Raw genomic sequence first — 24,872 nt, forward strand, 5'->3', positions numbered from 1 at the left:
TGATATATGGTTGTGTGACTAGATATTATCTCTGTAAGTTCACACTCGCCTTAAAGGTATCTGAATGTTTGGAGAATTTCGTAGTTATCACTAGTCTAGTTCTTTAAGTTCAGTCTTAACATACACGTTTCTGTCTAAGAAAATTACCATTTTTAATACGTAATATTATAGAAGAGTTTGGGTCCTCTTAAATGTCTTTTAAAAGACTACTTTATGCTAAAAAAGATAAACCTTATTTCTGTAAGCATCAGTCAAAAAAATTGTCCTGTTTTTATAGCTTCAGAAACAAACTTGTAGCTACAGCAAGGTACCAACAGGAAAAAAACATTTGCTTAGAGGTGTGTCCTTAAAATAAATCACAAATGTTTTAGCCTTAAGAAATGGTGCTTGCCAAAAATCTTTCAGTCTTTGTACATTGCATGTGTCCCAGTGAAGACAAAGCAACACAATCAACTTATCACCCTAAGTTAGGAGAAAACACTGTCCTTGAATTGTAAAGGCCTGAAATACTGTGCTGAATGGAACTACGAGATCAGAATTACTTGATCTACTCGCATGTTCCTCTATTCATTAGCATCTTTTAAAGGCCAGAGTTCAGAATTTCAAAGCTAGATAACTGCTGTGTAATCTTTTGGCATTAGTAGAATTTGTCTCTCTTAAGCTGATTTTTATTTTTTTTTTTTTTTTTTAGTTTAACAGTGCATGCCCTGAAATATTTCATTGAAATGTGTAAGTGTATTTCCTGAGGGGGGGAAAAAAAAAAAATTAAACATGCCTGAATCTAACCAAACAGGAATTGTGAATTAAAGAATACATGATAAAATAGCATAAATTCTGAAATGCCACAGCCTCAAAACAGTGTGTATCTAATATTAAATCTGTTATCATATTTTAAAATATTAAAAATTATTCCAAGAGCTGCAACTAAAGCGAAGGCAACCTCTGAGAAAGTACCCAATGCAGTAAAATGAGAGTTAATAAGTGTTGTAGTGTGAGTTGATAAAATTGTGGTGGTGTATTTTTTCATTGTCAGCAGAAATCCTTGTTTATTAAAAATTTAGCTTGAAGGAAACTTTAATTAATTACAGGTTCAGTAAATCCTGACTAGGATTCTGCTGTGGTATGTTTACAGTGAATGGCCTTCATGTGCCTGTGTTTCACTTCTGTTCTCTCTGCTACCTGACAACGTGATTTATGGCTGTTGTTTTCTACTAGTCCACTGTTTGCCCTCTAGGAGGGATTGGTCTCTTGAGCCTCCATAATAACAGCAGCACTTTCACAAAACATCTTTTAATGACAACAGTGTAGCATTCTGTAAGTCAGGCTAATTGCAGACATACCCTATTAATTGCAAAAACTAGGAGAGGTTACATATTTTACAAGCTTTTAATTTGAAATCGCCCGAGATGATTTGTCTTAAGTGTTTGGGTAGAGATGTCTACAATATTCTATGATAAGCCATTGCTGAGACTCTAGGACACGGTTGCAGACTATGGGCAATGTACCAGGTAGAATTAAGCTTTGGATGTCCACACCTGCCTAGAAATCCTACTCTGTCTGTAATACAAATTGTTCTAAAGATTACATATTCTCTTGAGAACCATGATGTCAACATTAAATAATGTGTCACAGTTTTATCAGGAGATGATAATCAGAAAGTAGAAATTCTTGAACAGTTAAACGCAAAAGAGCTTTTTGAATCTTGGGGTATGTCTGAGCAAGAAATTTTACAATAAGAGAGCACGGACTTTTAACACCATCTGAGTCTTTGAGATGGATTTTTCCCTTTTGTTTTTGTTGGTTTTGTTTTGGGTTTTTTTCTTAAAGGCACTTCTAGTAATAAGGGTTTTGTCTTTCCTTTAGCAAATTCTGTGGTGGTTCTACTTTTTTTTTTTTCCTTTTACATTGGGTATGTTTGTTTCATCCAGAATTGCCTCCCAGCCCATCATCTTCTGTTTAAAGTCTTGTAGATTTATATGTGGAGGATAAATGCAAGAAAGATGAGTCTTGAATACTGCGAATGCAGTGGAAGGTGATATAGACTGTCCTTGCCCTACATAATTTGCAGCTACAAAGGCTAGTAAAATTTGGGGAAGGGATATAGCTTACAAGAGAAGCACAAAATTTGAAGATTAATAACAAATATTATCCTATTAATGAGAACAGTTGGACAGAATTTAGGATTAACCAAATAGATTTTTGTGATTGTTTTTCAGTTTTTCACGTCTTTAATTTTCCTCTAACATTCTAGATCTTGCATGCAGTACACAAAGCTAGGTTTGTGAGGTGAATATAGGAGAACTTGAAGAAACCGGTTACTTTAACAAAATTTAATGTTTGTTTTTTCAGACATTGCCTTTAAAAAAAAAAACGCCAAAACAAACAAAAAACCCCCCACTGTTTCCTTCTGACCAGGCTTCAGGTCAAATTCTGATCTGTTACAACACAGTATTCAAGTGCTTCATTCTTTTACAGATGAGCTAAGAATCACATAATCAAAATCTTGCCTATAGTTATTTTCTTTGCAAAGTAAATTGTATTTCTGCATTTTCAAAACTTTTTGTACGTACCTGGGACAGCAAACCTGTAGGTCAGTAGGTCTGAGTTTTCTGTCTCACTGTTACTGACAACATGCACCTTTTGCTTTTAGGTGAAACTAATTCATGAAATTGCTTCATGCCATGGAATTTTAATTACGTCTTATTCATACATTCGAATGATGCAGGATAACATCCACAGCTATGACTGGCATTATGTGATTCTGGATGAGGGTCACAAAATCCGAAATCCAAATGCGGCAGTCACACTTGCATGCAAGCAGGTACTTTATAAAAAATAAATGAAAGATTTTAAGCGCTCTGGGGGGAGGTTCCGAAATCTAATAGCCTGTATTACCTTATCATAAAAATACACATTTGACCATTAATAAAGAATAAAAGCATAAATCACAATGGTCTGTATTTTACTATTTAATTTACTTAACATTTTTAAGGAGTTTACATCAGTAAATTTACAGAAGTATGGTAGAGGAAAAAAATCAGAAATTTTAAATTGTGTAGTAATTTACCATTAGGGATAAATGTCAGATTGCTGGTGTTCATTTTCTGCTAACAGTTTATGGCCAATATATTGCAGAAAGCTATTTATTTCAGGAATATGATGCCACATATTTTAAAATGAGAATTCATTGATGGTGAAATTGAATATCCTCTGAGACAGGAGGCAGGTTATACCATGAACCATGAAAATAACTTTCTTTTGGTTTTGTGTTTTTTTTATTAATAGTTCCGCACACCCCATCGAATCATCTTGTCTGGCTCCCCTATGCAAAATAACCTAAAGGAGCTCTGGTCTCTCTTTGACTTTGTATTCCCAGGGAAATTGGGAACACTACCTGTGTTCATGGAGCAATTTTCTGTTCCAATAACCATGGGAGGATATTCCAATGCCTCTCCTGTCCAGGTAAATGCATCAAAAATATCACTTTGCTTGAAGGAAACGATTGTTTTTTCTAAACTGACTTTTAAATGTACTTCATGCTGTATGTTCTAGACACTAACCCAAAAGAGAGTTGCACGTGTGTTTTACTGCTGCGTGTGTGAAAAGAACTGTTCAACGAAATGAGACCATTTCATTTATACAGGGATATAGCTTATACACAAGGTTTTCTTGTCAAAAGCTCTAAAGTTTAAATCATTAGAAGTATTCTTTGATATAAAGTAAAGATAAGCAAATTGGGGTGGGAGGTGACTGATCTCGTATTTTGATGTATTTAACTAGAACTTTCCTGTTTGATATCAATCTGCGGCAAATTATGCAATAGAGGAATCCTTAAATCCAAACTGAAAACTATTTTCATTTTAAAAATATAAAGTAGGTATTGGAAGTCTGAAAGTAGATAAACTATTTAATTTTGAAAGCAAAAATTATTTGGAATATTATTTTGAATAAGTGTGTCTATTAATCTTTGTAGTTGTGGTTCTCAGTATTTATGACTTCTTAAACATTTTTCAAATTAGCTGATAGATAAATTGTCTGCATAATAATCTGCGGACTAAGTTTCATATAAATGCTAATAAACTTGTATCCTTTTAAATATTCTTTGTAATGTTTTGCACACATACATTTCTAAAGTTTTATTTTCTTTTTGAGTTTAAGTACTTCCCTTGTCTAAAGCTTAGTAATTTACTAAATTGGACATCCAGTTTGTTTTTTACATATCAATAATTGATATTCTTTGTTTTGCTTTAAGAGAAATGAAGGTATTTGTAGCCATTATGTACAGTTAATACCCATCTCACACATCCATTACCCATTATAGAACCATATGCTCCATTTAAGGCCAGAGTGACCTTTAGTTTCTGTAATCATGGGGATTTTCTTGTACCGATTTTTTTTTAATAGTCTCAAGCGGGCACTAATCTTCACTTATTGTCTAGTAACCACCATTGCTGCAGGCTTCTTTTTTGATCTTCAGTATATGTATTAGCAGTTTTTCAAGAGGATTTTGGTTCTGTGCAAATTTATACTCACTTCTTGGATTGGTTTCTAAAAGAAATATCTCATTTCTAGTCTCTTTTAAAGTCCACTAAATTAGGAAAGATAAATTAGTGGTATCCGAGGAAGACTTATTCAACGTTGTTATTGCTAACATTAATTTTATTACAATTCATGTTGTGTTGAATATGTAACTGTAGATCCACATAAATCATAAACCATCTCATTTTATTAGGATTTTCCTATTACTAATTATGGAATTTTGCTTGTTGGTAAGATTAATATCAAGAACCAAAATACAACTTTTGCTTTTTCTTCCTTTTTCAGGTAAAAACTGCATACAAATGTGCCTGTGTGTTACGAGACACCATAAACCCCTACTTGCTGCGAAGAATGAAGGCTGATGTAAAAATGAGCCTTTCGCTTCCAGATAAAAATGAACAGGTTTGCTTATCTTTACTATTAGATCTGAGCCCTCTCCCTCACCAAAATCCAATCTTTCATGGACGTTTGGAAATAATTTATGCTAATAGCAGATGAAATGCTGTTTTAACTGCAGATAAGATGTAGAGCTTTCAAGTTGCATATTCTTTTCACCTGCGTTCTGAGTATTAAATGGTCATAGTCTTGCAGGGTCTATACAAGTACACTCTCATCTAAGAAACAAAGGATATATGAAGTGTAGTCGGGTCTGCTCGTAGGTCACAGGTGCATACAAATGAATTGTCTGTGGGGTGTTTCCTATGGTGCATCTCTTGGACGCTTTAACATTGTTTCCTGCTGTAAAAAGGTTAATTTGGGCAGCAAATAGTAGAGAAATACTTGATGGCAGTTGTTAATATTGCAAGCTAGTTGGGCCTGTACATTGTAATAAATTTCCAAAATATTAGCCTTTTGATCTAAAACTTGTTTGCTCTACAAAGAGGTGGGATATTTTTTAGGAAACATTTTGATTCAAAGTAAGGAGGTTGAAAGAATTATTTAAACAACTGAAATTCCTACAAATACTCACTTGTAGTAATTATTAGATTCTTCTGCCACTCAGGTTTCAGTGCTTCAGGCTTTCTTGTCCTCTCGTCACTCTTTTCCGTCCTGTTTCCTCCCTCTAAAAGAGAAGTAGATGTGCTAGTCTTTGTAAGACAGTGCTGAAAGGTGCATAATAAATGAGCAGGCAATACTTGGTTTCTGCTGTGCAGTCTAATGATCTTTTTTTTTAAATCAAATTTTGAATTTCTATATACTTTAAAGAGTCTGGGCCACTTACTCTAAAGAATGCAATCATAAACAGATTAAACAAATTTGATTTTTGTTCTTGTCAATCACAGGGCACTACATAAGTTTTGACTTAGGGCATAACGTTGGGTGCCTTGCAGGATGCAAGGAAGTGATTTTGTTCCATTTTAGCCCATCAGACCATCTGAAAAATCATTATATGCTCACATTCAAAGGCTAATGACAGAACAGATTACGTGTGCTAACCTTCCCATGAGGTACTAAGAATTTGCAAGTTGTAAGGGACATAACAGACCCACAATGGAAAGAGTTTCCTATAAACATAGCTTTGAGAGAATGCTAACATTGCACAGTAACCTCATTAAAACTGGAAAATGGCAGCACTTCCAAAACTAAAGCAATTTGAGGGGGGAAAAAAAAACAACTGGGAAAGGGCACAGAAAAACGCATGAAACCCATCTTAATGATTGTGTTCATTCTCTAAAAAGTCTAAGTTTTTTTTATTTCTAATGATTTCTGTGCAGTATCTTTTAACTTAGTATTTCAGTATGTCAGACGTCTGTGAAGCTTCATTGTAGCACGTTGTAAAACTTTAAAATTTACTCTATTTGGAGTTTACAGGTTGGGCTTGAGCAGTTTGTTTGTTTGTTTTGGTAGGTCCTCTTTTGCCGTTTGACAGATGAGCAGCGTCAAGTCTATCAAAATTTCATCAACTCTAAAGAAGTTTACCAGATTCTCAATGGAGACATGCAGGTTGGCATTAATTAAGGTTAATGACAGGTAGAGTTTGATGGATAAAGTCATGGACTGACCTTTGCATTCTTCTAGCTGGATTCTGAGCAGAAAGGGAAGCAAACGCACTGATCTCAGTTCTGCTTTTGTGGATGTCTGGGTTTTTTTCTCAGAAATGTTCCATGGAATATGTAGAGTTAGTGATCCATATGTAGTGGCATGACCAGATAAACGTGGGAATGGAATGGGCTTCACAATATGTTTGTGATCTTGGGAACAAATTATGGCTTGTTGGATGACTTGCTGTAGGTAACTGTATGCATGCTTTTAACCAATTACAAAATTGAAGCAAAGGAAAAGAGCAATTTGTCCTGAGAGTACAGTGCAGGTATAATAACTTCGTGATGCAACTGTTGGTGATTTCACAGAGTCTTAACATGTAGCAGAGCAAATAGCAAGCATCCTCGTTATTGTCTGACTAGTCACTTCAACATCTTTCACCTCCATCCTCACAACATAAGTGTTGAATTTGCTAGGGCCAGGATGACAGCAGTAATTGAAATACAGTTTCAAATGCCTGCTGTTGCCTGTGTAAAAAGCCTGCTATTCCCTGTGACTCCTACATTGCACACATCTGGTCCATTTGACTTTTGTGTGCATTCAGTGGACGTTTTTCACTCCCATTTTAGCTGCAGGATACAGATCTATTGTTTGTAAGAGGGGAAGTAATATGTCTTGGTTATAATGTGTAATTTACCACATGTTTCCTTGTCTTGTGAACTGTGAAATCCCTTCTCCCCTCACCCCCAGCGGCTCCAGTTAGTTGTATGGTCAGTACAGCCATCTATATAGCAGTGCCATACAAAGCAGATGTTGACCTTATCACTGGTTTGACTTTTTTGTTTTTCCAGATCTCACAAAGGTATAGTGGCCAAGTTTTTTCAAATGCCTAGCCATTTTAGTTACCCCAATGAAAAGTATTTTAAGGAGCTTGATCTTCAAGAGATGGCTTGTACAAGACTACCTGCAGAAATTTCTCTAAGGTGTTACTTAGAGTATGGAGCTATCATATTTGCTAGAGTTTTGAAAATTTTGAACAGTAAATGTCAATGCTTTTATTAGATGTTTTGTGATGACAGCAGTGAATCCCAGCTGAAAAACAAAAACCCTGTTGTACAAACAAACCATAAATTATGAGCAGGCTTATCCAACTTGTAGCGATAGAAGATTGAGGGATTTGCTGTTCCAAGCTAGTTCATTTTTATGAGTGCCCATTATATCAGAGGAATAAATAACACTTGTAATATTATTGAATGAATAACTGAACAGAAACCTTCTAACATGGCATCAAAAGTGGTAATTTTCAGCTTCGTATGTTTGTTCAAATATGTTTACTCATCTGTTCTTTGTTACCATGCATTCTGGTGGGTATACTTGCTATCCTCAAGGTCTGTCTTAAGTTACCCACTAACATGGCGGGGGTTAGAAGGAAGGACACAATAATTTCAAGTAACAAACTTGGTGGAATTTTTCCTTTTAAGTAGGAAAAATGTGACTGTGAGTTACAGCTAGGGACTGCTTTTGCTAATGTGGAAATTGTTGCAGAATTCTCTTAACATTGTCACCAGAATAGGCTCACAAGAACATAAAATTTCATTGACCTTCTCTTGTACTGATTTTTCCTAAAACTTTCCATGAAACAAGTATTAGTGTCCATTGGCTTCTCTAAAGAGCAAACCACTGTTAAAAACAAACTTCTTGATGATGACTGGATTAATCCATTGCTGATTATTTTTCTCAAGCACAACCCATATAGATACAAGTATTTGTCAAGAAAATAAATCTATTTTTCTCCTCTATTCTTTAGATTTTCTCAGGACTAGTAGCTTTGAGAAAGATTTGCAACCACCCTGACCTCTTCTCTGGTGGTCCCAGGATTTTGAAGTGCGTACCAGATGCTGAAGTGGAGGAAGCAGATCAGTTTGGATATTGGAAACGTTCTGGAAAAATGATAGTGGTAGAATCCTTGCTGAAAATATGGCACAAGCAAGGTCACAGAGTGTTGTTTTTTACTCAGTCAAGACAGGTAAGATGAGCTAATTGATTTTAGGTTTAGTTATTACTAAAACTAAAAAAGTGTGTGTGTGTGTGTCCCAACAAGACTTGTAATTAGAACCACCTTTTGTAGTGTTCTTCTCAGAAAATTAACATGGGGGGGGGGGGGGGAACACGACCAAAACCAAAATGACTAATGTCTTTGGAATAAGTGGAGACCAGTTCCCAAGCTCAGAAAGCTTTACTGGAGTGACACAGTGTTGTGGCAGTATTGCCCAAATTCAATATACTGGGTCAAAGCTTGTATCAGTTGTACCCATATATTAGCAGGCTGAAGCAGTGGTGATGTATTTATTGTCCCTACTGTGTAGTTTCAGGATAGAATTGGTAGTCAGTTTGCTCACTCTGTTTAGTGCATGTGCACATCTAATCCTCAGAATTGTGTGCTTTGGACCAGTAGCACAGACAGTGACCTTCATTTGTTTTCCCTATGTATTCATGATTCTGTCTTGCTTCCGTGGATTCCCTTGGAATGTTGCACCATTTACCTGGTTAATTGTCTTGAGATCATGGCTCTGGACTTCCCAAACCAAGCACAAACATTCCACTTGTGCATTCAGCAGTGAAATAACTACTTTCCCTCCCCCGCCCCCCACCCCCCCCAGTTACATAAGCTAATTAATTTTCTGCTCATTTAAGATTCACAAGGTTTTGGTCACCATCTTGTTTGTTTGATTGGCACTGCAGTTAGTACCAGCAATTCTTATGACTTGATCAGACAGTTGCTCAGTCTTCACGTCTGGATTTCATTAAATTTTTTCCGTCACAACAGATGTTGCAGATACTTGAAGTCTTTGTGAGAGACAGAAACTATTCCTACCTCAGGATGGATGGTACCACAGCAATAGCTTCGAGACAGCCCCTTATAACAAGATATAATGAGGTGAGATGTTGCATCCCACACACTAATGCCTATTAGTGAGTATGGTTAAGTTCTTGCATTCCTTTTTGGTCTGTTTTTAAATATACTGCTTCAGGTTTGAGACACAAAACTGGGGAGTTCAGTCAAATGAAACCACTTTCTTTGTGAGAGAGGAAAAAAGTAATCACTTTTTACACACTTAAGTTGGGTTTTCTGCTAAGGAAAAAAACGCAGTTGAAAAGGGGGAAAAGAAATTTTATTGGACAACAGTAAATGAAATTTAGATCAAACTACTTTTATTTGTCAAAAGACATATTAGGCAAACAAGGAAATTATTCCTTCTCTTGGCTTTCTTTGCATCTTTGCAAATAATGCTGATAATAAAAGAATCCAGGAAATACAAAAAAAATTATCTTGCCCTTTGGTAATTCTTGCTTTAGTAAATTCTCTCTTGTGTTATAGGACAAATCCGTATTTGTTTTTCTTCTAACAACTCGTGTTGGTGGCATTGGAGTTAACTTGACTGGTGCTGACCGGGTTATTATTTATGATCCTGACTGGAATCCCAGTACAGACACACAGGTGAGTTTGGTTCATTGTATTCCATTTACCAGCTAAGTTGAAATAAAACTGAAGACGGAATGACATTTATCTCCTCAAATAGTGTTAAAGCACTATGTTGCTCTTCCCTAAGTTGCTGTTCCCAGCAATGGTCGCTTAGGGTGCAGTTCCACATTATGATTACTCTTGTGGCAAAGCCAATTTAAGTGGTTCCCACCACATCCCCTTTATGCTGTTACACCTTACCACTCTTCAATATTGTCGATTCATATAATCTGTTTAGAGTGTAGCCAAACAAACAGTTGAAATGGCCTTTTTTTTTTTTAATAAATAAACGAAGAAACTAGATGTTTCTGAAGGGAGAGTACAGCTGTGCAAGCTCTTGAACAGGCATGACTTCATGATGGCAATGCAGAGTAAGAAAAGGAGAACAAGGGTCGCTTAAATTGGCTTTGTCACTAAATAATGATATGTAGCTATGCCCTTTGAAGCTGCTGTTAAGCCAATACCTTAAAGAAGTTGTTCTTTATCTGATGGTGTGATGAGACTCTGGTTTATCAGATCCCTTAACAGTATATGGGGCTTACATGTTTGAGAGGAAAAACGTATTTTTGATGGAAATCCTACATAGTTCTGAGATCTGCAAGTGTGTAGTCTGGCCTAGAGTGGTCTGTTTTAGCAGTTGGTTCAGGATGTTTGTAGGAAAGCTTTCAGTTAAGAAGAAGAAAAGTTCAAAGGAAATGTGTATATTAAAGCTCTATTGTGAAATAGATCTCTTTTGGAATAAGTCTATATAAAGTACATATCCTAGATACAAGTTCTAATTTTAACATAATTTATTTTTTGACATTTTTTGCATAGATTTCTTGGTACAGTTGAAGACTTGTCTTTTTACATACATAAACTTTCTAAACTGTTTTCCTCTCCTGCTGAGTTAGTTGTCCTAATGCTGTAGAAATACCGCAGCTATGTAACTTCTTGCATGATTTGTTAAATGTCCAAACTAGGTTTGAAACAGTGGTATTGATAGCTCTCTGTCAATCGCATGTCTAAGAGGCTAATGTCTGTCAACCAAACCTTTTGTGTTCCAGGCTCGTGAACGTGCTTGGAGAATAGGCCAAAAGAAACAAGTGACTGTGTATAGGCTTCTCACTGCAGGTACTATTGAAGAGAAGATATACCACAGGTCAGTCAGAACGATTCCTTGGATACAGCTGTATGCTCAAGAAAACGTTTGTAGTGAATCTGAGGTGGTGTAACAGTACCATACCTGTGCGTGTGCACGCGTGGCTTGTAACCCCCAACCTTGCTCATGATGGGCACGTCATGGAAAACTTTTTAAAATTTCTGCTGAGAAATCGGCCGCCTTCTAATATTGGACTCCCAGCTGCAGGGCTGTGTTGCTGCCTCTCTTAGCTCCAACACCCACATGGTAAATACACCTTATCAGTCTGTTCCAGCAGCTGTGTCCAGCACATCCAGAATTCACTGTAAATGAGAGAGTATGAGGCATAGACAGGAAAAAATGAGCCCCTTACTCAGAACATGAGACTCAACAAGTCTGAAATGCAAATTGAAATCACCAAGTTCTTTATATTGTCCTTAGGATATACAAAGATGTACATGGTACATACATCCATTTACTACTCTGCAAACCCAATTTGATTTTATTCCCAAATCATTCCAAAGTGAGAGAATTAAATCCCAAGAACCACCAGTCATATTCACATTATTTATTCCAAAATGTAGCTAAAGCCTTAAAGTGCTTGTATTTTGAAATCAATGAAATCTTTTTTGCTTTTCCATTCAGCTTTCTCAGTAGTTAGCTTCACTCGAATTCCAAATGAAGGTACATGGGAATCCTCTGTCTAGGCATTACTCTTTAGAACTGGAGTATCCTTTGAAAATGCAGATGAATTAAAAGCTCTTAATAATGAAATACCTGCACATATTGAGTGCCTTTTTTAATCTGTTTTACCACATGGACACAAAGCATCCGCTGTTGGTTGGCTTGCGTCCCTCTGGCATACTTCTGTTTGAACAACACTGACCACATCAAGGAAGTGGGCTGTAAGGGTCAGGACAGCCATCAGAAATTCATTTATTTCCAGAACAGTGCAATGGACTTTGAACTTCAAGGAAGTTGTCTTTTCTCTTTGCCTGTGTTTTCTTCCCTGCAAATATGTGATCATCCTTGCAGGAAGCTATGAAGCTCAGTTAAATCTTAAAAACTTTAAAGTGTTCTGATGGGTGCACTAGAGTAGCTGGCACCTATGTTTAAACTTAGTTTTTGCCAATTGGATTTAAAAATAGTTTCCCTGCTTAATGCCAGCAGAGCCAAAACCGTGATAAAAACACTTCTTGAGAACTGATTTCCAGCTTTATTTAGGGATGTATTTTTTGTACAGGAAAATAGTGCCTAGAACTTGCAATCAAAAGCTATGTAGTACAAACATGGCATAGAAGCAGATTTACCAATACTAGAAGACTTTTTGCAGCTTTGTTCCTTTCAGTCCTCTGCAGATGAGCTCTTTTTTTTCCCTTCCTCTCAACCACAAGTCTGATTTCCCTTTTCAGTGGTTGTCATCCAGTCATCACCATCAGACTGAGCTACTCTGCTGCTTTTGATTCCTCCAACCAATTGAACCATTAAAATGTTGTCATTTTAACAAGTTCTTGTTTTTCTTTCGGAGCTTTCTGATAGTTTTAGTGTAATATATGCAAGCTTTTCAATTTTAATGGACAAAAAAAAATTCTAGCTGTGAAGTTATTTATTGCTTAGTTAAGGGATGCCTCATAGGACATTTCAGGATGGTGGTTACCTGATGTGTTATGGGGTTGTTGCAAAACAATAAGTCCCTGTGTTTAACAATTTAGTTGGTTGTTTGAAAGTTACTAACTCAAGATTGCCTTTTGGAAACTAACATCGTCTTCCCACTGCTTAATTGTTCTGCAGGGTAACATCTGTGCTTATACAGTTTTCTGTAAGTACTGTATTCAGTACTTAAACATAGCTAGACATGGTTTCATGCACAAAGTACTTTTTTTCTTTTTTAGACAAATCTTCAAACAGTTTTTAACGAACAGAGTGCTGAAAGACCCTAAGCAGAGGCGCTTTTTCAAATCCAATGACCTTTATGAACTTTTTACTCTGAGCAGCCCAGATGTGTCTCAGGGGACAGAAACAAGTGCAATTTTTGCAGGTACGCATTTTTTTTCTATTTGTTTAAAAGAAAAAATGTTTGAAGTGTTTGATAAATGGATACTAATTTCATTCATCCCTCAGGTACTGGTTCAGATGTTCAAGTCCCAAAACACCAATTGAAACGGAAACTTGAAAAGCCACCTGATAGTGACACTTCTAAAGGTGATCTCCATCTTACAGAAAGCAGCTCACCAAAGTACAGCAAGTCATCCAATTCCTACTCAACCACCCACATGACAAATGATTCTTCTAAAGCAATAGAGACAAGTGAGGAAACCCAAGGAAATTTGGAAGCCTTTGACCAAAATAGCTCTGCAAAAGATAATGCACAAGCTGCTACTAATATAAATTCATTGAATAAAAGCAAGGAGGAAAGCTTGGAAAGAGCTGAGAAATCTATGTCCCAGTCATTGCCAGGTGATGCAGGGTCTTCCGAGAATGCCACATGTCTGAACACCACGGTGGCTGATGAAGTACATGGAGCAGCTAATGCAAATGTTAAGGGAGATTTTAGCCTTCCATGTGGTGCAGCTGGCTCTTGGGAAAAGCACGTTGCTAAAACTGAAGATGCGCAATTAGATAATAATCATTATAAATGTACCTCAAAAACAAAGCACAGGGTGGATGCGCTGTCACATGAGAGCCACAAAGATAAGTCTAAGAAGAAACATCACAAAGATGCCAAATTTGAAGGAGAACGCATTCCTCATCTAGTGAAACAAAAGCAATACAGAAGGGAGAACAGTGAAGAGAAGGAGGAAGACTCAAAGAAAAATGATGATTACGTCTTGGAGAAACTTTTCAAAAAATCAGGTAACCATTGTTATTTGGCTGCTCAACAGTATCAGACTATTTAAACAGAGGTATACAAAAATTATGCAAGTGAGGGAAGGAGCAGTTCTGTTACTCTGATGGTTAGAGCTACAACACAAAACGTGTTTTATCTATTCTGTTAGTGTAGTGAAACTTGAAAATGTTCATGATTGAAATGCTCCAGTTATGAATGTGCTCATTACCTTGGCACAAACATTTCAGAGAGATCTGCAGCCTTCCAGAAACGCTTCTGGATATAGATGTAATGCAGTGGTTCTTCTGGAAATAAGGATGTAACCAACCTTAATTTACACAAGGGTTTCACTTCTGTCTGTCTTGTCCATAACAATAGAAATGATCAATTTACCCACATAATTGCCAAGTCTGTTGTGAATAATGACCTCATCAGTGCACCAGAAGTGGTTTGCTGTCAAATTGATTGCTTAACTGATAGAAGGGGATTCTCTTATTAGAAATGACTATACTGAAGTGCTGAATATAATCAACCTGAAAAAGGAGAAATGTGATTGTGGCATTCACTTAAATGGTGAATGTTTAATTTTACAGGTAACCATGTAAATTAACAGATGTCCTCCTTCACCTTTTCTTGTGTCTTCTGGTTTTTAGGGGTACACAGTGTTATGAAGCATGATGCCATTATGGAAGCTTCCAGTGCAGATCATGTGCTGGTGGAAGCAGAAGCAAGCAGAGTGGCCCAGGATGCCTTAAGAGCCTTAAAAGTCTCTCGACAGCGATGTTTAGGAGCTGCTTCTGGTGTGCCGACCTGGACAGGCATGAGTGGTCTTTCAGGTGCACCATCAGGAATAAAGTAAGTTCAGTTCTCACACTGCTTTTCAAAAAATAGAGGAGTTCCTTATAAATCCTTATGGATTTATCTTTTTTTTTGCACTTGGTATTTGCAGTAACATGTATCAAAGTGGAGTTTCATGTTTTATATTTAATAAAGACATGAAGGCCTATTACAAGCCTAGGAAGTCCATTCTGAAGTACAAAGAAAGCATTATTGTTCCACAGTAGAGGAGAGAGAGTTTGGCAGAGGGCTCTTGAGAACCCTAAAATGCAAACCCAGTCGGTGTCTTTGGCAAAACTGTCATAATCATTTTGAGAAGGATGTTTTATGATAGGAGTTAATTCTTTTGTGGGTTTTTAGGAGTCGATTTGGTCAAAAAAGAAACCCCATGCTACTTTCTTCACATTCCACTTATGCATCACCTGCGAAGAAGTGCAAGGTAAGAGACAAAACCTAACATTTCTCTTTTAATAGCTGATATATGTGAAATGTTCTGATTTATGCAACAAATCTGATTTATACTGTAGATGTGTCTCATACCCATTTGTCGTATGATTATGTAGAATTCTAGACTTCTCAGTCACTCGTGAATTTGATTTTTCATGTTTTGATATTGCATCTTGATGAAGTCTAATTAGATACAGCAGTCAGAAATTGCAACGTGGTCTGGTTATCTGTCTCAAGACCAGCAATGCTTTTCTTCCGCTTCCTAAGTTCTAAAGTTGAGACCAGAACATATTACCTCTTTATTGTGTGTTTCAGATGACTAGCTTCTGAGTGTTCATGTTTGTTGTTTAAGTCTACACAGCAGGCAGATTTTAATAGATTCTCTGGCTCTCAAAATCCAACTTTCTCCATAGTCTGTATGTTTATTTGCAGGATGCAGACCCAATAAAGAAAGAAAATGTAAAGAAGTGTAGTTCCAATGGGCACTTTGATGGAAAATCTGGAGAATCATCGTCCAGTGCGCTAGACTCTTCATCTTTATTAGCTAAGATGAGGGCAAGAAACCATCTTCTTTTACCACAACAGACAGGGAATGAGGGAGATGAGAATCATCAGCGAGCACCTGCCCCAGCCTCGGGTTCAACAGAATATGATGAACTGCTTGTGGATGTGCGTAACTTCATAGCATTCCAGGCCCGCGTGGACGGCGAGGCTAGCACTCGGGAACTACTGCAAGAATTTGAGTCCAAACTGCCTGCGGCGCAGTCCTGCATCTTTAGAGAACTTCTCCGCAATCTCTGCACCTTCCATAGGAGCCCGAACGGTGAAGGTGTCTGGAGGCTAAAGCCAGAATTCCGCTGACCTTTGTCAAGGGAAGGCACCTGTCTGGGCGCTCGGCCACCACTCTCATTTCAAAGACTTACTGTTTGTCTTTTAAAATGAGGAATTACTTCGTATTAATGATTTAGTAATTGACTTGAGCAGTCAGTGGTGCAGCGCTTGTTGCAGGCTCAGAGCTAACTTAATTTCTGATTTACACTATTTATATGAAAGTGCCATCTACCTCACAGATGAAACAATACAAAATATCAGCACCTTTTCTTTAAAAGAAATCTTAATATAAATGGGATGAAAAACACATACTGACTTTTTATTGCAATAAGAACCATGGATGTTGCCGTGGGCTGTAAGACTTTTATTTGATTTCTGTGAAATTCCAAGAACTACTTCTTCTGTATGTTACTTGAATGGTCATGGGGCACACAGTGTACCATCAAAAAAAAAAAAAAAAAAGAGGAGATGATAGTGGTCAGCATGAGATTCACTTGTACCAGCGAGTGCATCAAAATCATTGTATGACACTCTCATCAGTAGTGAGAATTTTGTTTTAATGTTGGTGCTTTCATTGTTGCCAGCATCTAGCATATGCAGTGTAACTTACATCACTAATTAACTTGGGAAATAATTCTACTGCCATGGAGGTTTAATCACAAAAAATGAAAAGGCTGGCAGGATATTGAGATGACTGACAGTTGGTAATCATGGAAAACTTACTATATTACAGAAAACCCATTTACACCACCATCATCAATTTGGTTATGGTCCCATACACCACTGGCAATTGCTTGGTACAATATTTCTTACCACTGAGGTGACAGTAACTGTTATGTTTGTCACAGGTTGTGGACTGATAATTGAAATCCCATGAAATGTTCACGGGTGTCACGGTAATTTATGTCAAAAACTTTCCAGTTCCCTGTTAGCACTTAAAATTTTATACCTTGACAAAGACTGAGGTGTTAGTTGGTGAGAGGGGGAATGGTTTCACTGTATTTTAGTGAACATAATCACTTTTGGCCAGAGACATAATTGGAGCATATACAGAAGTTACAGGTCATACCTATTCTGTAGACAGAGAAAATCTCAGTCTTTCTGACAGTCGGACAAGTTCTAATACCCATTTTCTTTCAAGGAAGGAAGGGTTGGATTATTTGTAGCAAACCCGAGTACTACATTGGGTCTGTCTTGAAGGTACTAGTGTGCTATGTAAGGAAATCTTAAGGGGGAAAAAATGGATGGATTTTTGAGAAGAAAACTGCATTCTTGCAGCAACATTAAATTACTGTATGGCTTAAACTAGGAATAGTTAAATATGGCCAATGTCCTTCCTATCCCTAAGCTATTGAGAAAAGGGGAAGCTGAGCAACTTTTAGTTTTTTGTTCAGTGTGAAAGTATCTTGTTTACTTCAAGTGACTGTACAAATATTGAAAGATGAATGGTGAAGCAAGAATACAAACTGTTACTTTGTTCTTGTACAGAAAGTCTTTAAGATACTGCCAATGGCTTTTCCTCTTGGTTTTGCTCAGTGCTAAAGGATCTGTAGAGATTTGCAGAAAGTGGTGCCTCGCTGTTTCAATAACTGGTCAGTTGGCTTTTCACAGACTGGAGTTGGAGAGGGCAGACAGTCCAAGAATCTCTTCCTTTTCCTCATGGCATTCGAAGGGGACTGTTGCACCTTTTCCTGACATCTCTTTTTCTGATCTCATTTATATTCATTCAGATTCCCTCTTTCAGGAGAAAGATGAAACCAAAAATCTAGGCTGCAATTACAAAACACTTCAAAAATTGTAGATCTGTTGATATGACTTAAAGTGGATCAGTAAAAGAGTAAAAACAAACCAATTTTGCTGTTCTCTCCAAAGCTATAGGGAATTTTAATTGGTTTTGGGTGTCATGCCCCCACGCATCCCTTTGCCCCAGGAACAAACCAGGAATTCAGCTGTCAGCAAAGCTGCTATTGTCACCTTAGCTGTCAGTTCTGGTGTCCTGTTTTATTTACTACTTCCAATCTTAAAGACATAGTTCCTGTACTAAGGAAAGTTTGCAGCTTCTCGCTGATCTGTTAATGTAAATGGACTTGCATGTGCTTTTTATAAATCCTTGGCTTTTATGGACTTATTAAAAAAGCAAAACCAAAAGTCTGTTCCAGAAGTCTTCTTTGGGGGCGGGGGGAAGAATGGGGTGGGGGAGCCATCTTTTCCTGTATAATGTGCTCTGAGTAAATGATTCATATTATCTTTAAGTACACTTCTATTTTTCATACAACTTCAAATTATGCATCCTAGCAACTAGATTTTTTTCCAGTACTAGCTTTTGTTTAAAATGTTTAAAAGACTGAATGAATATTAGTATAATACTCAAAGAAGTATTTTTAAGTATTTCATCTCAAAAGTGTATGTGATTAAAGGTCTACAGGCTGATTCATAGGTAAAAGTTGTTCTGGAATATAATGTAGCTGCTATACATTTTAAAGTAGAAGAGTTACTCCAGAATAATCCTACTTTTACTCCATAAAGCATTATCTGATTTTTTTGTTTGTTTAGCTTTACCTGTGTAAAGTGAATTCATTTCACATCTTCAAAGAATATCTGAAACAATTCCTGACTAATGATATTGCATAGTCAAACATGTTTACTATGAAACAGCTTATAGATATGTAATATTTTTAAAAGCTTGTATTTTAGCCTTCTCAGTTTCCAAGTATTCAATGCTGCAGTTGGTAGTTGCTACTTTATTTGTGCATGATTCCAAAAATCACTCATGGAATGCTTGTGTTTTTATAATTTGTTTTCTTACCTCAGTAAAAAGAGGATAAAGAATGATCAAAATATAGATGTTAATTTAGGAATCAAGTTGAAAAAAATCATTAAATCTTTTTAAGGAAAGACATTTCAGCATGAAACAGTGAGTATAATCTTTAAATTAAAAAAAAAAAGCATACCACAAGGAACTACTGAAAATTTCTTTCCTGTAAAGATGCTAAAAGCTGAGCAGCATGCTGCTCCAAAAATGTCATGCCAATGTAGATGATGTGACCTACTAGCCACACAGCTCAGCAGACAAATGCAGTTGAACAAAAATCTAGAAAGCTAAATAGCAAAAACTTGGATTGTTCTGTAAGTGGTTACAGGGTCTGCATACACTGTTTGGGTAAAACGTGCTGCACTGGTATTTTAACAGCAGAAGTTAAAACTTACCATAATTGTTCCTTCTAGTTTCAAACCATATTTGTAAAGGGGGAGGTAAAAAATCTTAATAAACAAAGCAAGAAGTTGTTTCTCTCCCTCCCTCCATCCCGTCCTCCTTTTACATTCTTCCAGGTGTTTATTCTTCTGTGTTCATCCTTTTGCTGAACACTTGTCTTGTATAGCCAACCCACTCATCTCTGGTATAAGAACTAAATTCTGACCTAGAGAAAAGAGATTCTGCTAAAGATTGTAGGCGTTTGACTCTTCTGAACAATAATGACCTGGCACAAACAAAATGTTAGCAAGATGCTGAATTGATAGATTGATAGAAACGGTGATTAATAATGGAGAGGAGTATTTTTAAATCCATAGCTTCATACTGTGGCTCAGCTTTTTCTCAAAGGGCTACACCATGTGGAGAATTCAGTCTACTGCAGCTAATAAATGTTATCCTCCCAAGTAAAGCCATAGAGAATTGGGCTTTTATGTCTATAAGTTTTGGCTTCAGATGATAGTCACCTATAGACAGTTGTACTCAAGTCACAAGGTCAACTTTACGTTTGATTCCAAGATTGCTAAACTTGGCTAGTTTTGACTGTTTTCTAGTAGTGCAATTCTCTGCCTTTCAAGAAGCTACAACAGAAGGGACAAGACTTTCAAAAGGACTTGATGGGATTTTTGTTGTTGTTCATAAAATCCTGCAGCACTTCCCTTCTTTGAGCTACTGAGTCGTTAGGACTAAGAAGTTTCCAGCTCCTCAGCTGTTGTAAATGCAGCTCCACTGACATGGATGGGCTGATGCTGTTCCTCGAGGACCTAGCCTTGTGATACTAGCCTTCATCAGAGCCAAAAAGCGTGCTATCTGGGATGCTGCACATGCATGACTGAAACAGCCACAGAACATAAACCTTTCTCCAGTTTCTGTGTGCTTATTGATACTGCTGTATGGAAAGGACAATTAGAGGTGAGTTGCGTCCCTGAAAAGGGATAGCCTGTTGCACAGATTTCTTGTTGATTTTCACAAAGAATGATCTTGTGGGCTCCATTTTTGGCTGAACTCCAGATACAGTTTGAGATGTACTTTTCAAAAATCATGGAGATAGGTGATGGCAATGATTTTAGTAGCCATCTGAAGAGACCTTTGTGTCTTGATTCCCCAGTTATGTATGAAGTGCACTTGGTTATACTGATGTCAGCCTGCAATTGAATCAGGGCTTTTTTCCTCATCTACCAATTAACTCAGTTTGGTAGTGAATGAATAGTGCCAGGACCCGTAATGCCCCATCACTAGTATGTAAGGAAAAAGCCCTTCATAGAGGGAGAATGTTTTGCATTTGCTAAGACTGAGCAGATACACAAAATCTGTTCAGTAAACAATGATACTACTGTGTAACTGTGTGAAAATGAGAGGGACATCCTCATAACAGCATTGGTGGGGAGGGAGGGAATTTTCCAATAGATTTTAAAATGTTACACATTGAGATCTATTAAAAAAAAAAATCCACATATAATATGATATACCATACTTTCTCAATGACAAAGATATCCAGGCAGGCATCACATAACTAGAAAAAGCAGTGTGAAAATTATTGTTACAGGATGTATCCTTCAGGGAAAGCTGTCACAGGAAGCAGTAATTTAAGCAATTAATTTGACAAAACAGTCTTAGAGAAAACAGTAACTTGACTAATGTTCTTTTGAAATGGTAACACTTTTCTCCAACATAAAATAATTTTATTTTTAAAAGAAGGAACTGGGTAGATGAATAATAAAATTAGTGGGATAATACCTGACTTGCATTCTTTTTGCATACTGCTGTGATTCCTGTGTCAAATCTAGTAATAACAGTTGAAGCAGTTTTCTCTCTTGGAGGGAGGAGGTGTTGAGGAACAGCCATATCTCAGTGGTTCAGCAAGGAAGGACGATGCAGTGTCTCTTGTGCTGGTGGTGCCTGTGCTTTCTCAAATGATACACAAAGATTATGAAAAGATTAGATGTGAAAAGACCCTGTACCAGCTTTATCCAAACATGGCTTACTCCCAATGTATGGGCCAAGAAATTACTTAAACCATGAGGAAAAATTAGGAAGGAATTAAGTTAGGTAGCATAGTCACTGAGATGGTTTAAAATGTGGAGTAATCTACCTGTTTCGTCTTTTAGGAGCAGGGAGATCTAGATTCTCCTGCTATAAACCTCTGGGTGACTTTGGATGCGGTACTATACTGCCTGCTGCATTGGTTTCCCCATCTGACAGATACAGTCCTTCGGGGAAGGCAAGAAATCTTTCCAGTCCTTTGGAAATACTTCAGGAAATGATAGCACAGTACAAAGAAGTCCTGGTTGGAAAAACAGAGGTAATATGGCATCTTATTGTCTAGATCATTAATTCATCAACTGTAGTTTACACAAAACTATCATACAAAATTGCTGAGAGTCCAGTTTTTGAAGGGCTTGAGTAGGGCACATGTCTTGGAGTCAGGATGTGTTGGCAAGTCTGCACTTGGGAGTTTATCTCCTCTGGGAGAGGTATTTATATATTAGATACATGGTAAAAACACTCTCTGCTACTTAGGGCCATTTATAATTTCCCTGTTCCAACATTCAAGCTAAACGCTGAATATACCTTACTAACTCAGTGGCTCTCTCCATCTACCCAGCCCTCAAGGGATTGCTATTCTAGGCTCTGGGGTGACGTCAACAGTCCTACTTCACATCATATCACTGATGTGGTACAGTCCTGTTCCTTCAGCTGAGACTTAGAAGATGAAGCTTTCCTTAGTAATTCTTAACTTTTCTTGGTGACCCTGGTTTTGCTGCCTCTACTATCATTAAAAGTAGAGAGAAGTCTGACATCTTTCATGCAAGGGTCATTCCTCTTTTCTTTTTTAAATGGGTCTAAGAAAGCTGCTATGAAGTGAGTGAAATACCCTGTGTTCTTGCTCCCTGCCTGCAAAAGCCACAGTGAAGACTGCAGTGCATCATTGCTGCGTTCAGGGAGCAGAAAACTACTCTTTGGGTTTTTTTCTTCCAGAAAGAAGAGATCTGTTGTGAGTCACTAAACTAGGCACTACAGAACCGGCACAGAGAGCGTACAGAGAAGCATCAGGCAGCTGTGTTGAGAAAGAAGCAACTTCCAGCCTGCTCTATCCACTAGTTTCTTACTGTTTGTGCTAATATGTAATTAATGGGAGAAGGGAGAGTGTATTTTGAGCTGAGCTTTTCATTTCTGAATGGCAGGGTTGGACTTGCATTTAAGTCCAAACTTGCTAAGGTTCTGAAATGCACAATGAAGGCTCCCGAGTAAATTTTGCTCTCCCCACTAACGATACCATGCGATAACCATGCTTTTTCAATATTGCTGTCCCATATTAATTATAATGGCATCAAAGATGATGTGGCAGGCCACATAAAAAATCCCACCGTTCTTACCCATAAGCTATACCTGAAAGCCAGATGATTTTGAACTCTTCAGACCCTCCAAGCTGTTTATCCAGTCACTTGAGAGAGGGAGAAGGAAAAGCAATGCCAATGCTGAACTCTTTAGAGAATCCACCTAAAATTTTAAGTTGTTAACTATCTATCATATTTCCCTACAGATTCCCTGCTTTTCCTGGGCTCCCAAAGCCACACTGCTCACAACATGTAAGTTGAGAGAACCTATTTTTATTGTACAGAATAGGGAGGTTGAAGCCTTACGCTAATTGCAAACCAGTACGTAGTATCATCAGTGGAGCTATGACCAACTCCTGCATAAGGCTTACATAAGTGGTGAGTCATACAGTCTTAGGAAAGAATAGAGAGCGAGGCTTTCATTATGTTGTTTGCCTAATCAGAAATATGAAAATAAAAGAACACAGCACTCAGTGGGTTACGTTTGGCTAACTGTAGGCTGGAATTTCTGCAGTTGCACTACTATGATTGAGGCATTTCGTTGTTTGTGGTCCCAGCTTATATTAAACAGAGAGGATTTTTTCATAAATTGTTGCCTCTAGGGCAGAGTTAAGGTTGTTTGGGAACCCTAGCTATGTATTTCCAGACATTAATGTCTGGAAGAAGCACCCTGAGAGTAAAAATGGAGGTATATACCTAGGGAGGATACTAGGAGTAAATGAAGAGGCCCAAGGGCAGGGTAGGGTTTGTGAGGATAAGCATGTGAAAAAGCAGTGGAGTGGAAGCAAAGCTTTTAGGATGACTGAAAAACAGTCTAGTGATGATTTCTCATATCTTACTAGTCTCTTTCCACGCTCTCAGGCAGGTAGCTGAATGGATATTACTTTACCCAGCACTGCTGCTAGCCATGAGCTGAGATACCTACAGCCCTTGGAAGACAACTGGAGAGTTTTGAGGATCAAAGTTGGCTGTAGCTTTATGTGCAGCAACAGCACTCTTTACACTGGTCTGATTAACCCGTCACTGCTTCTCATTTTCCTCCATCAGTCCTGTGCACCTCGTGGCAAACTGGATCAGCAAGCTGGTCTGGTGAAAAAAACATAGCAATAGTAACTATCCAAATTTTTTTTCAAGCATGTGGCTACAACAGCTGAAGGCTGGAACGAGTGACAGTGGGAGGGAGTCTGGAGCTGAAGAGCCGCATGGCCAAGTGCCCTAGGAACTTCAGCTTTAGAGCAGCAAAACGTGAGTGCTTCCTGTATCAGAGCTGTTTGAACAATCCAGATTAAACCATGGGTTTCTTCTTCAAATGGCTAATTTGGGAGCGTGTGGAGCTGCAGCCTCTTTGTCACCACCTCATTCCCCTATAGGCCCACATGCTTGCTCAGCACAAGTACTCCTGTCTAACACAGTGTGCCTAAGCAGAGGAGCCAGAGGACATTTCTACTTGCCCCATAACCTACCTCCCTTTGCTTTCCTGCCTGGAAAGGGAACACGGGGCTGTGTGGCACAAGCAGAACAGGCACTGCTGCGTGAACCATCAGGAATGTATAATTGCTCCTCAGTAAGTTCCCAGGCTGCCTTAAAAAGGACTAGTATGCAGGATGCTTGGGGTTTGTTTGGTTCTGGGGTGGGTTGTTTTTTGGTTTTGGTTTGGGTTTTTTTGGTGGTGGTGGGGAAAGGTGGAACTCCATCAACCAAAGGGGGGGGAAAAGGCAAATTATTGAAAGCTGATTCAGTTCGGGAATTACTTAAGCCTTAAAATAGCTTTTCAGAATGCATATGCCTTCCCCCATCCCTAATTACTTCGAAGTGTGGCTGCTCTTGCTTGCACTGCAATAGCAGAAACCTGGACTCTGTCCCTAAACCCTCACCCTGGGCAGCTATGGGGCCGGAGTTAGAGACTCGTGTAACCACAGGCTCTGTCCTGCAGCACGGCCGAGCCCACCCGGGTACCCGGCCCCACACCAGGGGGAATTCTGTAGACTGTGAAGCTGGACGACACAGAGGCTCACGCTCGTTTTCAAGCGTACGTTTTATTGCTGTGGTAATGACAAGAAGCAGCACCTGGGATCAGCAATGCCCAAATCAAAGCCTTTTTTAAAAAGGTAAATTTAAAGAACAAGACTTTCACAAGTGTGGTTTTCTTTGCAGACACTTGGCTTCCCCTGAAACCA

At 38.0% G+C, this 24,872-nt stretch overlaps 1 protein-coding gene across 1 annotated transcript in view; it reads left to right on the plus strand.

The window, feature by feature from the left end:
* The window catches only part of ERCC6 (ERCC excision repair 6, chromatin remodeling factor), a 47,977-nt gene extending 31,435 nt beyond the window's left edge, over positions 1 to 16,542 (plus strand). The window contains exons 8-20 of the mRNA XM_050899265.1: positions 2,651 to 2,821; positions 3,286 to 3,462; positions 4,825 to 4,941; positions 6,388 to 6,483; positions 8,330 to 8,548; positions 9,350 to 9,460; positions 9,902 to 10,021; positions 11,092 to 11,186; positions 13,058 to 13,203; positions 13,287 to 14,018; positions 14,646 to 14,847; positions 15,190 to 15,268; positions 15,709 to 16,542. Of these exons, the coding sequence (XP_050755222.1) occupies positions 2,651 to 2,821; positions 3,286 to 3,462; positions 4,825 to 4,941; positions 6,388 to 6,483; positions 8,330 to 8,548; positions 9,350 to 9,460; positions 9,902 to 10,021; positions 11,092 to 11,186; positions 13,058 to 13,203; positions 13,287 to 14,018; positions 14,646 to 14,847; positions 15,190 to 15,268; positions 15,709 to 16,137 (2,694 nt within the window). The 3' untranslated portion in view covers positions 16,138 to 16,542. The remainder of the gene's footprint in view (positions 1 to 2,650; positions 2,822 to 3,285; positions 3,463 to 4,824; positions 4,942 to 6,387; positions 6,484 to 8,329; positions 8,549 to 9,349; positions 9,461 to 9,901; positions 10,022 to 11,091; positions 11,187 to 13,057; positions 13,204 to 13,286; positions 14,019 to 14,645; positions 14,848 to 15,189; positions 15,269 to 15,708) is intronic.
* The last annotated feature ends 8,330 nt before the right edge of the window (positions 16,543 to 24,872 follow it).

This window comes from Gymnogyps californianus, chromosome 6 (assembly GCF_018139145.2).
Source record: "Gymnogyps californianus isolate 813 chromosome 6, ASM1813914v2, whole genome shotgun sequence".
NCBI lineage: Eukaryota > Metazoa > Chordata > Aves > Accipitriformes > Cathartidae > Gymnogyps > Gymnogyps californianus.